The following is an 18016-nucleotide window of genomic DNA, read 5'->3' as shown; positions in this document are numbered from 1 at the left end:
TTACAAATGTTTCTTGGGATGTTGGAGTGACAGCATGAGCGACCGTAAATCAATCAAACACTTTAAACCTGTTCAAGGAGAAAACTTTACGTGTAAAATCGTTTTTATAATCACTGTTGTCTGTGTTCAGGTCGAAACAAGCATCAACATCAAAGCGTCATGCTTACATCTCAGGATGTCATTGGACAGTGTGGTGGTGGAGGCGGAGCTAGGAAAGCAAGCCCTTTAACATTAAAAGATATTGATGTCAACATCACATTTTGTGACGGGTCCAGGCTAATGATGTAAGATCACTTTGTGTTTATTTATCAGTTCAATTCTGACTCGTTTCTCTGATTATTGTGGATATAAGCAGAAAAAAAGAAGCAACCACTTGTGTCCATCCTGGTTTTTGTTATTTCTCAGACGCCATCAACGACCCTCTTCCTACGTCCACATCCACCGTGCAGCTCAGAGGATGAAAAGGGGCCGTGCTGCGTGGATATGAAGGTTTTTAAAGTGTCAGGAGCCGTTTAGAATGACGTCATATAGCGGTCGGGATTCAGCACCCAGTTGTTATTAGTTAGGTAGTAAAATAAATCTGATCTGTAAATCTGTGATGACGGTTAAAATTTAAGTTCAACACGTTAGAATGAGACTCAAAGTCAAACTCTATTAAAAACGGAATCATATTAAATGTTAGAGGGCTTGCTGTGGCTCAGGTACACGAACACGCAGAGTCACTGACGATAACGCCAACATCACACGAGGACAAATCTGTACAAGGTCATTAAAGGTCGTTTCATGACTCTGAGGAGACACCGATGGAGTATAAAGAACATGTCAGCACTCACCGTGTGTTTGTGCAAAATTAAAAAAATCTGTTTCTTTATCCTCAGAGTCCTCCATGTTTGTTTCACAGGAGAGAAGGAATGTGAGCTTCGAAGGAGAGAAATGAATTCACTCTGAATTACAAACATTTCACCACTGAATCCTGCAGGAGGCGCTGTGTCAGACGCCTTCTCTCACGGTCAGGGCGTTGTCAAACTGAGGAGTTTAAAGTCTGCTCTGATTTAAAACACAAACACAAATCTGAGTTCCTGTTAAGACTTCACAGAAACAGAAGAGAAGTAAACGTGGTGAACGTTGGGCTGCAGGTGAAGCAGGAAATCACCGATTTCAGGAGGCGGGGCAAAAACAGGAAGTAAAGCAGCGTTGGGTCTCGTTGATCCCAGCAGGACGAGTGAAGAGGAATCAAACCAGTTGCCTTTCAGTTACAAGTCTCTGACCTCTTGTCTGCACATGGGTGTGTCACCATGGTAACGCAGGAGTGCAGTGACATCACAGGAAGGGGGCGTAACAGTTATCATTACCGTCAAAAAATTATGACAAATACCCAGAATCCTTTTCAACACGTTGACTGTGTAAAAATGTGAAATCTGTGCTGAGGCGGCTGGATCTTAGTCTGAGAGGTGATGTGGTTTCTGTTTGTAGTCCGTGTAGAATCGACCAATCACGTACCAGCAGGCTTTGGCGAATGCAGGAGGAACACAATCCTCCGTAACGACGTGCTGACTCAGCGATGATGATTTAACTCTGTAAACAGATCTCAGCATGAAGACGTTCAGACTGAAGTGACCCAGAGTGACGCCTCTGTGCGACTTATTATTCACAGTTCATCTGAGACTCACAGGAAACTGATGAACAGGCGCTCCGCCTCGTCGAACAATGAAACGACGGCGTTAATTCTGCAGAGCGATCCGGAGGGGAGGATGTCACGTAACTTCTGATCTGAACTCACGGTCGTTTCTTAAGCTGCTAATCAGACTGTAAACAATGCAGCGCACGGGGAAAAATTACGTCCTTGCTGGAAGTCATTTAACGCTACCCGTTCTCGGGGTCTCTCCACCTCTCCAACAAAGACTGCGGCCGAGGTTTGACTTTTGTTCGAATGATAAAAGTAAGAAAACTCTTCCACACATTTCATCAACAGCTAGACAGGTTGACGGTTTCGACCTTTAAGTGATCGGAAGGCCAAAAGGTCAGAAATGGAGGATGTGATGTAAGCGTGTTCATATCTCGTCTTTGTGTGAAACTGTAATCAGACCAGTGTTGGGCTCGTTACTGAAAGAAATGAATATATTAATTGTTACTCTTTTTCAAAGTAATGTAATGATTTTACTTATCACTCTGTCAACAGTAACATGTTACATTACTCCTTATGTTACTTTACTTATCACTCCCTGTCTACAGTAACATGTTACATTACTCCTTATGTTACTTTATTTATCACTCCCTGCCAACAGTAACATGTTACATTACTCCTTATGTTACTTTACTTATCACTCTGTCTACAGTAACATGTTACATTACTCCTTATGTTACTTTATTTATTACTGTCTACAGTAACATGTTACATTACTCCTTATGTTACTTTATTTATTACTGTCTACAGTAACATGTTACATTACTCCTTATGTTACTTTATTTATCACTCTGTCAACAGTAACATGTTACATTACTCCTTATGTTACTTTACTTATTACTCTGTCAACAGTAACATGTTACATTACTCCTTATGTTACTTTATTTATTACTGTCTACAGTAACATGTTACATTACTCCTTATGTTACTTTATTTATCACTCTGTCAACAGTAACATGTTACATTACTCCTTATGTTACTTTATTTATTACTCTGTCTACAGTAACATGTTACATTACTCCTTATGTTACTTTATTTATCACTCTGTCTACAGTAACATGTTACATTACTCCTTATGTTACTTTACTTATCACTCTGTCTACAGTAACATGTTACATTACTCCTTATGTTACTTTATTTATCACTCTGTCTACAGTAACATGTTACATTACTCCTTATGTTACTTTATCACTCTGTCTACAGTAACATGTTACATTACTCCTTATGTTACTTTACTTATCACTCTGTCTACAGTAACATGTTACATTACTCCTTATGTTACTTTATCACTCTGTCTACAGTAACATGTTACATTACTCCTTATGTTACTTTACTTATCACTCTGTCTACAGTAACATGTTACATTACTCCTTATGTTACTTTATTTATCACTCTGTCTACAGTAACATGTTACATTACTCCTTATGTTACTTTATTTATCACTCTGTCTACAGTAACATGTTACATTACTCCTTATGTTACTTTACTTATCACTCTGTCTACAGTAACATGTTACATTACTCCTTATGTTACTTTATTTATTACTCTGTCTACAGTAACATGTTACATTACTCCTTATGTTACTTTATTTATCACTCTGTCAACAGTAACATGTTACATTACTCCTTATGTTACTTTATTTATCACTCTGTCTACAGTAACATGTTACATTACTCCTTATGTTACTTTATTTATCACTGTCTACAGTAACATGTTACATTACTCCTTATGTTACTTTATTTATCACTGTCTACAGTAACATGTTACATTACTCCTTATGTTACTTTATTTATCACTGTCTACAGTAACATGTTACATTACTCCTTATGTTACTTTATTTATCACTCTGTCAACAGTAACATGTTACATTACTCCTTATGTTACTTTATTTATCACTCTGTCTACAGTAACATGTTACATTACTCCTTATGTTACTTTATTTATTACTCTGTCAACAGTAACATGTCACATTACTCCTTATGTTACTTTATTTATCACTCTGTCAACAGTAACATGTTACATTACTCCTTATGTTACTTTATTTATCACTGTCTACAGTAACATGTTACATTACTCCTTATGTTACTTTATTTATTACCCTGTCTACAGTAACATGTTACATTACTCCTTATGTTACTTTATTTATTACTCTGTCAACAGTAACATGTTACATTACTCCTTATGTTACTTTATTTATCACTCTGTCTACAGTAACATGTTACATTACTCCTTATGTTACTTTATTTATTACTCTGTCAACAGTAACATGTTACATTACTCCTTATGTTACTTTATTTATCACTCTGTCTACAGTAACATGTTACATTACTCCTTATGTTACTTTATTTATCACTCTGTCTACAGTAACATGTTACATTACTCCTTATGTTACTTTATTTATTACTCTGTCAACAGTAACATGTTACATTACTCCTTGTTACTTTATTTATCACTCTGTCTACAGTAACATGTTACATTACTCCTTATGTTACTTTATTTATCACTCTGTCAACAGTAACATGTTACATTACTCCTTATGTTACTTTATTTATTACTCTGTCAACAGTAACATGTTACATTACTCCTTGTTACTTTATTTATCACTCTGTCTACAGTAACATGTTACATTACTCCTTATGTTACTTTATTTATCACTCTGTCAACAGTAACATGTTACATTACTCCTTATGTTACTTTATTTATTACTCTGTCAATAGTAACATGTTACATTACTCCTTGTTACTTTATTTATCACTCTGTCTACAGTAACATGTTACATTACTCCTTATGTTACTTTATTTATTACCCTGTCTACAGTAACATGTTACATTACTCCTTATGTTACTTTATTTATCACTCTGTCAACAGTAACATGTTACATTACTCCTTGTTACTTTATTTATCACTCTGTCTACAGTAACATGTTACATTACTCCTTGTTACTTTATTTATCACTCTGTCTACAGTAACATGTTACATTACTCCTTATGTTACTTTATTTATCACTCTGTCAACAGTAACATGTTACATTACTCCTCATGTTACTTTATTTATTACTCTGTCAACAGTAACATGTTACATTACTCCTTGTTACTTTATTTATCACTCTGTCTACAGTAACATGTTACATTACTCCTTATGTTACTTTATTTATTACTCTGTCTACAGTAACATGTTACATTACTCCTTATGTTACTTTATTTATCACTCTGTCTACAGTAACATGTTACATTACTCCTTATGTTACTTTATTTATCACTCTGTCTACAGTAACATGTTACATTACTCCTTATGTTACTTTATTTATTACTCCCTGCCAACAGTAACATGTTACATTACTCCTTATGTTACTTTATTTATCACTCTGTCTACAGTAACATGTTACATTACTCCTTATGTTACTTTACTTATCACTCTGTCAACAGTAACATGTTACATTACTCCTTATGTTACTTTATCACTCTGTCTACAGTAACATGTTACATTACTCCTTATGTTACTTTATTTATCACTCTGTCTACAGTAACATGTTACATTACTCCTTATGTTACTTTATTTATCACTCTGTCAACAGTAACATGTTACATTACTCCTTATGTTACTTTATTTATCACTCTGTCAACAGTAACATGTTACATTACTCCTTATGTTACTTTATTTATCACTCTGTCTACAGTAACATGTTACATTACTCCTTATGTTACTTTACTTATCACCCTGTCTACAGTAACATGTTACATTACTCCTTATGTTACTTTACTTATCACCCTGTCTACAGTAACATGTTACATTACTCCTTATGTTACTTTACTTATCACTCTGTCTACAGTAACATGTTACATTACTCCTTATGTTACTTTATTTATTACTCTGTCTACAGTAACATGTTACATTACTCCTTATGTTACTTTATTTATTACTCTGTCTACAGTAACATGTTACATTACTCCTTATGTTACTTTATTTATCACTCTGTCTACAGTAACATGTTACATTACTCCTTATGTTACTTTATTTATTACTCTGTCTACAGTAACATGTTACATTACTCCTTATGTTACTTTATTTATCACTCTGTCTACAGTAACATGTTACATTACTCCTTATGTTACTTTACTTATCACCCTGTCTACAGTAACATGTTACATTACTCCTTATGTTACTTTACTTATCACCCTGTCTACAGTAACATGTTACATTACTCCTTATGTTACTTTACTTATCACTCTGTCTACAGTAACATGTTACATTACTCCTTATGTTACTTTATTTATTACTCTCTGTCTACAGTAACATGTTACATTACTCCTTATGTTACTTTATTTATCACTCTGTCTACAGTAACATGTTACATTACTCCTTATGTTACTTTATTTATCACTCTGTCTACAGTAACATGTTACATTACTCCTTATGTTACTTTATTTATTACTGTCTACAGTAACATGTTACATTACTCCTTATGTTACTTTATTTATTACTCTGTCAACAGTAACATGTTACATTACTCCTTATGTTACTTTATTTATTACTGTCTACAGTAACATGTTACATTACTCCTTATGTTACTTTATTTATCACTCTGTCTACAGTAACATGTTACATTACTCCTTATGTTACTTTATTTATCACCCTGTCTACAGTAACATGTTACATTACTCCTTATGTTACTTTATTTATCACTCTGTCAACAGTAACATGTTACATTACTCCTTATGTTACTTTATTTATTACTGTCTACAGTAACATGTTACATTACTCCTTATGTTACTTTATTTATTACTGTCTACAGTAACATGTTACATTACTCCTTATGTTACTTTATTTATCACTCTGTCTACAGTAACATGTTACATTACTCCTTATGTTACTTTATTTATCACTCTGTCTACAGTAACATGTTACATTACTCCTTATGTTACTTTATTTATCACTCTGTCTACAGTAACATGTTACATTACTCCTTATGTTACTTTATTTATTACTGTCTACAGTAACATGTTACATTACTCCTTATGTTACTTTATTTATCACTCTGTCTACAGTAACATGTTACATTACTCATGTTACTTTACTTATCACTCTGTCAACAGTAACATGTTACATTACTCCTTATGTTACTTTATTTATTACTCTGTCAACAGTAACATGTTACATTACTCCTTATGTTACTTTATTTATTACTCTGTCTACAGTAACATGTTACATTACTCCTTATGTTACTTTATTTATTACTCCCTGCCAACAGTAACATGTTACATTACTCCTTATGTTACTTTATTTATCACTCTGTCTACAGTAACATGTTACATTACTCCTTATGTTACTTTATTTATCACCTTGTCTACAGTAACATGTTACATTACTCCTTATGTTACTTTATTTATCACTCTGTCAACAGTAACATGTTACATTACTCCTTATGTTACTTTATTTATCACTCTGTCTACAGTAACATGTTACATTACTCCTTATGTTACTTTATTTATCACTCTGTCAACAGTAACATGTTACATTACTCCTTATGTTACTTTATTTATCACCTTGTCTACAGTAACATGTTACATTACTCCTTATGTTACTTTATTTATCACCTTGTCTACAGTAACATGTTACATTACTCCTTATGTTACTTTATTTATCACTCTGTCAACAGTAACATGTTACATTACTCCTTATGTTACTTTATTTATCACTCTGTCAACAGTAACATGTTACATTACTCCTTATGTTACTTTATTTATCACTCTGTCAACAGTAACATGTTACATTACTCCTTATGTTACTTTATTTATCACCTTGTCTACAGTAACATGTTACATTACTCCTTATGTTACTTTATTTATCACTCTGTCTACAGTAACATGTTACATTACTCCTTATGTTACTTTATTTATCACTCTGTCTACAGTAACATGTTACATTACTCCTTATGTTACTTTATTTATTACTCTGTCTACAGTAACATGTTACATTACTCCTTATGTTACTTTATTTATCACTCTGTCTACAGTAACATGTTACATTACTCCTTATGTTACTTTATTTATCACTCTGTCAACAGTAACATGTTACATTACTCCTTATGTTACTTTATTTATTACTCCCTGCCAACAGTAACATGTTACATTACTCCTTATGTTACTTTATTTATTACTGTTTACAGTAACATGTTACATTACTCCTTATGTTACTTTATTTATCACTCTGTCTACAGTAACATGTTACATTACTCCTTATGTTACTTTATTTATCACTCTGTCTACAGTAACATGTTACATTACTCCTTATGTTACTTTATTTATCACTCTGTCTACAGTAACATGTTACATTACTCCTTATGTTACTTTTTGTATTAAGCAACACGTTTCATTAGTTCTTTTTCGCATGTAGCTGTCCACGATTAAAATCCAGTCTTGGTTGTTTTGTAGGTATTGTGGAGCTACAGCTAACGTCCGCGGCCGCAGAGGGCTCGTTCGTGGGGTTTATTTCCAGGAGCTTCACGTTGTTGTTGTGTTGTTGTTGTGTTGTTGTTGTAAGTGCTTAAGGAGGTTTGAGGTCGTGTGAGACCGAGTACCGGGACAAAATCTACATTTGACAACGATGTTCTCTTCATCTTTCCTCTCAAGAAAACTAAAGTAGTGTGAATATTTCCGGCCGCTGAATGTAAACATGAGCGCTTCCATCTTCCATGCTAACCAGGGTTGCCAGGTATGTGACAACAACTGACAAAATAAGCCCAATGGCCAAAAAAAAAAAAAACTACCTAAAAAGAGTCAACCTCCTAAAAAGAAGCCCCGCAGGAAAACTTTAAACCTGGTAACCATGATGCTCGCTGCCTTCGTGCCTGGCTGACGTGATGAAATGAATCTGGGGATTGTTGCATTTTAAATCAGAAGTGGGGTAATAACAACAACAGTAAGGTTTGCGTGAGTAACTGGAATATTATTACTGGACTTTCATTAGTAATTCGTTACACTACTCGTTACTAGTAAAAGTAATATCATTACTGTAAAGCGTTACTAGTAATGCGTTACTGCCCAGCATTGAATCAGACATGATATTATTCGACGCCTCGCTCTGCTGAGATCTGAGTTTTGGATCTTTATTTAAAGTGATGTGATAGATGACGAGGAGGTGAAGGCACAGCTGACTGAACTTCACTCAGTCTGGTGGTTAATAATAAATAAAGAAGAAGGTTGGTCCTGCTCGGTCCTCGGTTTGTTCATGTTGCTGCTCTTAAGACATTTTGGTAACAGAGGGAGGGTCGTGTTCACACGGAGACTTTAGACAGAATCCACGGTCCTCCTGGGGGGCCGGCTCGTCTCTGACTGCAGTTTGTCTCAGTGTTTTTCTCTGCCGCCGACACACACAGGTGACATTTGGCAGCTGGTAGATTTTGGTTCTGAGAGGAGGCGGGAGGTGTAACAGAGGGGGGGCGGGGCCTGCAGGGTCACCAGTAGAAGGAGCGGGACAGGAAGTTGGTGGCGGTGCCGAGCCAGCCGGCCCCGTCCTGACCGGATCCCACCCGGGTCACCGCCTTGTCGGGCTCCTGAGACGGACTCTCGTCCTCGGGGAGGTAGTCCGGCAGGTTCACATTCTGCTCCACCGCCATCGAGCCGTCCTCCGCAAACGGGATCAAAACCTGCGGAGGAAAAGTTCCATCAGACTCACAGGAAACACTGAACGATAAACTTTATTGATCCCTCATCGGGAACGCTCAAACGAACTGAACTCTGGTCCGCCTCAAAACGGGGGTCTCGGTTCGCTTCCAAGTGTTCATCATCCCAACCATATGAAGGAAGTGAACCAAACAGCAGTGCATTGTGGGTTGAATTTGGCCGTCTGTAAACGATGTACAATAGGTTTGCTGAGCGTGGCTAACGTTAGCATTGCTAACAGTCCTCCTTGCAGGTTAACGTCCACACGCCTGTTACTTTAACCTGACACAGCGGACATATTGAAGAACTAGGAAGAGCAGGATTTACGCTTACAGCAGCGGCGCTCTCTGTCCTGTGAACGGCTCACACTCACCTCGTCTCCGTTCTCTCCTTTCACCACCTGCTGAGCCGTCATCACCAGAGTGGACGCAATCGCAGACGCCAGAGCCTGAAAACACAAAACATTCGACTATCAGCTGTTTTGTTGCCTCAATAAAAGAGAACGGGATTATTCCGTCACCCACTTATCACTTAGACTGAAGCCAAGTTTGAGTTTTAAATTACTTTAACGTAAATTAAGTGATTTTCATTTTACTCCTTGATACGAGTAAAACAGCGTTATCTTCTTTTTACAGCTTCAAATCTTAATCGGGGTGCAGATGGCCTAGTGGTTAGGCCGTGCCTCATGTACAGAGGCTGTAGTCCTCAGAGCGTGCGGTCCTGGCTCCTCTCTCGATGTCGTTCCCCTCTCTCTCTTATTTTATACTCTGTCCACTGTTCTTTCAAATAAAGGCAGAAAATCCCCCAAACAAAGTTGAATCTTATGCATCAAAATTAGCTGATTTTGAAGTGATGAAAATAGATGTGGCGTGTAAGGAGGCCGATTCTGGTCTGACCTCGGCCTTCAGGTCAGAGCGGATCCGGACGATGCATCTCTTGACGGTCATCTGGAAGGTGAAGCTGATGACTCCTCTGATCTTCAGCAGAGCCTCCTCGCACAGACTCCTCCGACTCTGCAGAAAAACAGACATCACCAAACGATCAGTAAGTGAAGAGGATTCTCTCACGTGGGCGTGAGAGCAAACATTTTGTAATCTATAAACTTTTAAAGTGTGGCTTACATAATCACTAAAGAGTTATTCATGTTCTTTTTTTACTTCTGGTTTCACAGGCTTTGAAAGAATGTGTCATCCCTAACGACGAGGTCGAGCACGCCTCCACAATTAGATTAAAGTTTCTGCTCAGAGTTTCCAAATCACTCCTTGTTAGAAGTTCAGTGTTGTTGTGACAGGTACAACATTTAGTGATCTTCTTTGAATGACATTAACTGAATTGTAACTCAAAGGAGCAGTATGTAACTCTGCCCCCTAGTGTTTAAAATGGGTACTGCAGTCTAAATTCTAAACATCATAGAGAGCTGTCTCCCCCCCCCCCCCTCTCTAGAGTCCATGCTCACACAGGTCACCATGTGGTGGACTCTGAAGCTTCAGTGTTTATCCAGCTCTGCATGGGTCTGTAAACCTTTCTGTGTTCTAACCTCTCTCCATTTTTCAAAAGCATCTCCAATATTGATCCTAGTTTGAGCACGTTTCTGCTCGTGGAGCTTATTAGAAACATGCAGAGGCTTTTTAGGTCGGGTACAATCACTTCTATCTGAACCACTTCTCTTGCCCGCTTCCATCGCTGCAACACCTGTTGACCTGATAACTGCTCTCATATCTGACAAACCGAGGGGCATCCAAAACGGGCCGTGTGGGGGCGTGTCTTAAAAGCGCCTACCTTCTCTGGTCCAAACAAATCCAGAGCATTCAGGAGCAGAATCTAAAGTTAGAAGGAGGACATACTGGCTGCTGCATTGTTGTCAGAGAAGCCAGCACTTCAACATGTTTCCTTAATGATCAGATAGTAAGATACCTTTATCATTTACCTCTCTACACATCTCACTGAAGAACTACGAGTGGGATGTGAGTAGTGTTGGCCTGCAGCTTCTTGAAATGATGTTAATTATTGTCTCTGTGAAAGATTTTTTGTTTGGTTAATAATTAAATAAACTGAAAGAATATTTCAGCTAAGCTAGAAGCTCTCTGAGATGATTCTCATAATATCAGTGAATAGCGGTCTGTTTTTTGTTTCTGGGAAAAAACAACCCTGAGTGATGTCATCATCCGCTGTTCCCCGCTCACCGAGTCGTCCAGCCCGTCGATGTGGAGGACGACCGTCTTGGCCCTCTTGTTGCTCGAGCCCAGGAAGAACTGGGCTTTACGCCGGCTGCTGACCGTCTCCTCGGCTGTCTCAGAGTCGGCGCTGCCCGACGCCTGAAGGAGCTCGTAGATCTCAGACGCCAGCAGCTTCGTCTCCCCGGGAGTCGTCGACCTGGACGAGACCAGTTACTCATTAGAAGTGGAAGACTCATTTAGTGCAGCAGTCACACACTCGGGGTCAGTTTAGGACTCTGTTTGAGATGTTTGAATAACTGAACAGATTTAAGAACTGAGTCTGCTCGCTGCTCTCGTGACATCAGGACTCACTTCTGCACGACGTTCTGGAGGCTCAGCATCATCCCCAGCTCCCCCTTCAGCTTCTCCCGGTTGGCTCGGCATTCTGCCAGGTAACGGATCGCCTGGAACAACCAATCACAGTCAGCCAGATGAAGGGGGGGGGGGGGGGGGGGGAACGGCAGACAAACTAAAAGCAATCGATGATCTTTGAGCTCACCAGGAGGGCGGAGTACACGACCTGAGGGTTGGGGTTATCCAGGAACAGGATGAGTCCTGGCAGGCAGCCCTGGTCCTGGACGATGGCCCTGCGGTTCATGGGGTCGGCGGCCAGGTCCCGCAGCTGGTTGACCACGGCCAGGGCGTCCGGCTCCGCACTCATGGCTGCTCTTCAGTCACCCATACACGAACCAACTGAAGACAGCAAACATTCAAACATGAAGCTCTGAGACTGCGACGCGTTCAGGGTCGCTTCCGAAAACGTTTAAAAACTCTTTTCAATCAGTCGGAGGCCGTCTGAGCTCCAGGGTCAAAATATCGACCAACACGCCCTTTTCCGTTACTTTATAAGGTTGAGGATATTTTAAATACTTAACGATCTTCCTCATTTTAAAATCTGCGACAAACAGATCGCTGTGAAACCAGGAAACGTCCAGTTTGAGATCTCACTACACTCAGAGAGTATCAGGCCTGCAGGAACATTTTGACTTTGACTTCATTTATTATTTTTCTTTTCTGATAATGACTTTACGATCAGTGACAGACGCAGACAGTGTCGGCGCCGGGTGATGAAAGAAAGCACGGTCACAGGTATCACCACGACGGTGCGTCTGTTAAAGCCCTGTACAGTACGATGTGGTTACAGAATACACGACGTGACGTCTGCAAAGAGAACTCAGTGAATTCTGAAGTCCTGATTAAACAATCGGACTGAAGACGTTTAAAGCTTCTGTTCCGTTTGACTCAGAGATTGCGTCCGTTTTAAACACGTGGTTTTTAAAGTACCAAAGAATTGAAAATGTTGACAACCTCATGGAGCAACAGAACAGAGCGTGTAGTGGTTCATGGTCAATATTTTATTCCTGCACAGCGGACAGGTGATTGATTTCACTTTTCCATGGATCTATTCCTCTACTCACCCATCACTTAAAGTACTGTTTTATTAAAATAACAGACACTGTAACACATGGTATTAACATGTTCACATTGTTCATATCAATGGAATTCAAACCTGAACCTGGTGTGGACAAACACCTTATCCCCACTTTTATTCCAGTTATTTAAAGATTTTAAATATTATAAACTGGAGGATGAAAGGCGCCGAATTAACCACAAAGTTGTCTATTTTAAAGAAAGTATTCAGTCAGATTAGCAGGGTGTGTTTTTATGCTCTGGTGCACATGAACGCGTTAAAGTGTCACATTTTAGCATGACTTCCGGCGCGCCTCACGCTGCAGACCCGGGGATGCGCGACCGACAGCGGGGCTTGTCACTCCGACAGGCCGCCTCTCGAGCGACTTATTTGGGGTCGGAGCAGCCGTGTGAGCTGCTGTGTCGGCTCACCTCTCTGCGGGCTAACGTTAGCAGTTAGCTTCTCCACCGTCGGACTCACGCCTCACCTGGAGCTGTCATCAACCGCTCAGGTGACAGGTGACAGGTGACGTCACGACTCAGGGGTTGTTGTTTTTAAAATTTAAATTCAATACAAAAGTACATTTATGGATCCATTCACAGTGACAGAAATTATGATGCGGCGACTCCTCCTGCTGAAAAGAACCCGGACGTTGACATATCAAGACCCACGCCTGTGATTGGATGGCTGGCGGCCACCTGATCGTGCTGACCAATGAGCTGCAGCGTTGTAGGAGTTAAAGGTCCCACGCCCTGTGGCTGCAAACAAACGGATGTAGGATCAGTTAAAGTGGTTTATCTCCTCCTCTGAGCACCTCAAACACATAAACAAGATTAAAGCTGCCACACGGCTCTTTACTGAACACATAACCTTCATAAAGAAAACGTCAAATGTTCATTTATGTCCCAATGCATTTGCCAAATCATAGTAAAAAATGTAATGACATGTAATAATGTTGAAAATATAAAACATATAAAACATATATTTATCATGTATTCCTTTCATTTTATTATCAATAAAAATAATAAAAATCTCAAGAATTAAATACGTTGAAGAAGATATATTTATTGATCCCGAGAGGGGAAATAAAATGTTACACTCTGTCATTGAATATGCTACACACACATGCACAAACAGGATCCTGACAGGGGGGGTCTGAACAGCGAGCGCTCCTGAGCTGCTCCTGAACCGGCTGATTAGGTGAATACTGAGTTTGTTCAAATTTAGTCTCTGCACCCAGTTTCCTGACACTTAAAGTCAGGGTTGGTAATTTTCTAAAACTAGCATGATTTTGAAAGTAGCATTCCCTCAGTGCTCCGTCTGCACCCCCTCCCCTTTGTGCTCCCTCATAAGCCACGCCCCCTCACTTACATGCACGAGCGCCGTTGGTCCAGAAGCGGACCTCAGCTCATGCTTTGAGTGCGAGCTAGAGCACGCCATGGGTAGAGAGCGAGCAGGGAGACAGGGAGGCGTCTGATTGGTTCATCAGATTGGTACCTCGTGGCAGACATTGGTTGAAGTTTTTACAGACTTACAAACTGATACAGATGATTTTCTTTGTTCCTTTCTCAGAGAACATGAGTTATTAATTTCTGTCAGGACCTAAAGACAATTTACACCAGAATCTGAAAAAAGTGTCTTTAACGTTGTGTGGAAAAACAAAGTCATTAAAAACTTTATATATAATTTATTCCCAGTGAACTCTGGACGAGTCCCTCTGGAAAGTCTGCAGGTATAATTCACAGAAAGAACGCAGCTCGGCAGGATCAGAATCAGAGTCCTAACTTGATGATTCAATTTGAACAGCTTTGATTCCTCATAAATTTGTTTACACACTTTACACTTAAACTAACCTGAACCTAACCTACAGTATACTACCTGAAGATTAGGACAGAACAAATACACATAGTGCCTTACTAAGTTCTAACTGACACACCTGAAGGTTAATATATGTGAAATACAGAATACTTAATTAATTAAATGTTTATTCAAATTAAAAGGAAATGACATCATAGCATACAGAGTGAAGAGGTGTTTTAGATGTTAGTCCAGCAGAGTGCAGCAGAGACTTGTGCAGGACTTGTTCTGTTTAGTTAGGGTCGGGGGGACACTGGTCCAGAAGGTGCAGATTTGGATTCAGCACAGTTTGATATCCTTCTAGTGTCAGCTCTGAAGAACTGACGTCTTTAAAACAAAAGGAGCACAGTTCATAAAACAGCAGATAGACTACAACTTGCTGAGGACAGAGATATTTCCTCCTCTATGTAGAACAATCAGAAAGTCTGCACTAAAATCTGAGACAGCTCGTTCTGTTCAGAAACTATTGAGGAACTAAAGACTGAACTGACAACTCAGTCAACTCCATTGAAAACATGGATCCGCAGCTGTCTTTCTGGCTTTAATAACTCCAAAGACACGCTGCTTTATTTCTCTATGTTTAAAGTTTTACAGCAGAGAAAAGAGCTGAACAATACTGGACAAAAAGGAAATCACTATATCTTTCTTTCTACGTCTTAAATCAGCCATAAAATACCCTCAAAACAATTATTTAACATGCAATTTGTTTCTTACCTCTTGTTTACCTTGTTAGGCTTCCTTATCCATTTAATATTGGTTTAAAATGTTTTGGTTTGGCCCCCTGGGCCTTTCTTTTGAAAGCATACCTCTCGTTTTCAATCAAAAAGAAAATGGTAAAACGAAACTCAAGAGAATTATATAAATAAATAAAAGGGTGTTATGTTACCTGATTATTACTGAGGGGTATTAGAACACGTCTCTTGAATATTTCTTTTTCATTTTGAATGTAAATGTAATATTATTAAATATAGTTACATCTATAATGTTATGGGTTAATTTTGACACATATATATTTACTTCAAGAAAAAGGCAAAAGAAGTCTCTTTTTTTTTCAAAAATAGAAATGAAAAGCAGAACAAGTAGTAATACAAAATGTAGATTTGCAAGGTCAAACAAACAACAACCAATCAAGCAAATTAAAGCATTAGAAATCAAGTACTAAACCGTGCACAAAAAGTAAGGAAATTTGTGTTGTTTTGTGTTTATTTCTTTGTTGTAACAATGCTTCTTGACAATAAATATTATACCAATGGAAAGCATGTTTATTTCCCTTTTAAATGGTGCCACATTTGTAAGGAACATGCGTTTTTGGGATGAGCAGCAGAGCTGAGTATGTGGGTTTCGCTCATGAAAAACTTGCAAAATCTTCTCTGCCAATGCCAAACATCTTGTTCTGCTGTTGACTCTTGTTTGGTGTCGTTTAGTGGATTGAATGATTAAAGTCTGAAGAAAAAAGACTTATTGGCAATTTAACAATTTATTAATTTAACAAACAGGAGCCTCATTAGCGGGTGGAAGAACCATACACAGCCACAACAGCCTGGCACCTCCTCTTCATACTGGTCACCAGCCTGGTCACACACTGCTGTGTGATGGCATCCCATTCTTCAACCAGCATTTGACACAAGTCAGCCAATGTGGTTGTGTTGGTCACTCTAGCATGAACATCACGCCCAAGCTGATCTCACAAGTATTCAAAGGGGTAGAGGTCAGGACTGCAGGCAGGCCATCCCATCCTCTCCACTCCCAGATTCTGGAGGTTGTCTCTGTGGGCCGCTCCCTCACTCTGACATCTCTCCATTAGTGCATGTCCATAGGATCCTGTTTGTGCATGTGTGTATATTTCAGCCTCTGTGTGTGTTAACAGAGTGTAAAAACAGAAATTTCCCCTTGTGTGGATCAATTAAGTAAAATCGTAAATCTTATCTTGATAAACCCCGCTCTGTGGGGGCGAGGGTTGTCATCTTGGAGGACAGAGTTCGGCCCCAGACTGTGGAGATATGTGATTGCCACTGGTTGCAGAATCTCATCTCGATATCTGTCTGCATTGAGATTGCCTCCAATGATGACAAGCCTTGTTTTTCCAGTGAGGGAGATGCCGCCCCACACCATCACACTGCCTCCACCAAAAGTTGTTCGGAATTGTCAGACAAGATTTGGCAAGTTTTTCACGGGCCCAACCCACATACTAAACTCTGCTGCTTATCCCACCAATGCATGTTCCTTACAAATGTGGGAAATAAACATGCTTTCCACTGGTATAAGATGTATTGCCAAGAAGCATTTTTACAACATATAAATAATCTACCAAACACAAATTTCCTTACTTTTTGTGCGATGTTCAGTTCCCAAAAAGTATTTGTGTGCAAGAACATGCTTGTGTATGTGTGTGTGTTTAGACGCATATGTAGCAAAAATGGGACACTTTTAGTGTGTTCTTTATAGAGATATTTTGGCAGTAGAAGTTGGCTAACAGTGTTAGTAAGCTGACAGCGTGTTTATGATTTCAGTTTTGGCACTAATTATTGGTTTATAATCCTACATTATAACTGGGTCGAAACCAACCCTAACAACACAAAGGTCATTATTTTCACCAGAGCATTTTATAATTTAGTGATTTTTTTTGTTTGTTTTATTTTGTTTTAATAGAGGTTCCTGACAAAGTCAAAAATCCTTGATGCAATAAACAAATTTATGTGGTACTTCTAAGCATTTAAAACCTTAAAAACGGGTCGATGCTGACCCTAACACAAGAGGAAGGTTACATATGGGCAATTAAGGTGTGAGTCTTATAATCATAATAAAACAGTTGTAGACTTTAAGTCTATTTTAAGTTCAGCCAGGACTACATGAGAAAAAAAAGTAAAACATTTTTTTCTATATTGTGATAATGATAAAACGTGATATCCATCCATCAGTCCATTATCTTCCGCTTTTCCAGGGTCAGGTCCCGGTGGCAGCAGGCTAACAAAGTTGCTGCAGACATCCTGACTTTCTTTTGCTCCTCCTGGGGATCCTAGTTCCCAGGCCAGATGGGAAATATAATCCCTCTAGTGAGCTCTAGGTCTCCTCCCGGTTGGACTGGCCTGGAAAACCATAAAAGGGAGGTGTCCAGGAGGTATCCTGATCAGATGCCTGAACCCCCTCAAATGGCTTCTTTCGATGTGAAAGAGTAGCGGCTCTACTC

At 39.0% G+C, this 18016-nt stretch overlaps 1 protein-coding gene across 1 annotated transcript; it reads right to left on the bottom strand.

The window, feature by feature from the left end:
* Positions 1–8699: 8699 nt before the first annotated feature.
* Positions 8700–13643, bottom strand: LOC132979625 (armadillo repeat-containing protein 1-like). The gene is made up of 7 exons (XM_061045505.1): positions 13404–13643; positions 12061–12254; positions 11874–11965; positions 11529–11718; positions 10242–10358; positions 9719–9793; positions 8700–9329 (listed from the first exon to the last, which is right to left on the bottom strand). The coding sequence occupies exons 2-7, from the start codon at positions 12220–12222 to the stop codon at positions 9138–9140; spliced, it is 828 nt and encodes a 275-aa protein (XP_060901488.1). The 5' UTR covers positions 12223–12254; positions 13404–13643; the 3' UTR covers positions 8700–9137.
* Positions 13644–18016: the final 4373 nt, after the last annotated feature.

Source organism: Labrus mixtus, chromosome 8 (assembly GCF_963584025.1).
Source record: "Labrus mixtus chromosome 8, fLabMix1.1, whole genome shotgun sequence".
In the NCBI taxonomy this organism is placed as follows: Eukaryota; Metazoa; Chordata; class Actinopteri; order Labriformes; family Labridae; genus Labrus; species Labrus mixtus.
This window is presented reverse-complemented; position numbering and strand designations above follow the sequence as displayed.

Coding starts and splice junctions, on each gene's coding strand:
- LOC132979625 (XM_061045505.1), bottom strand. CDS start 12,222: ATGAGTGCGGAGCCGGACGCCCTGGCCGTGGTCAACCAGCTGCGGGAC. Junction 11,719..11,873: donor CTCCAGAACGTCGTGCAGAA/GTGAGTCCTGAT, acceptor GGTCTCGTCCAG/GTCGACGACTCCCGGGGAGA. Junction 9,794..10,241: donor GCTCTGACCTGAAGGCCGAG/GTCAGACCAGAA, acceptor TTGTGTTTTCAG/GCTCTGGCGTCTGCGATTGC.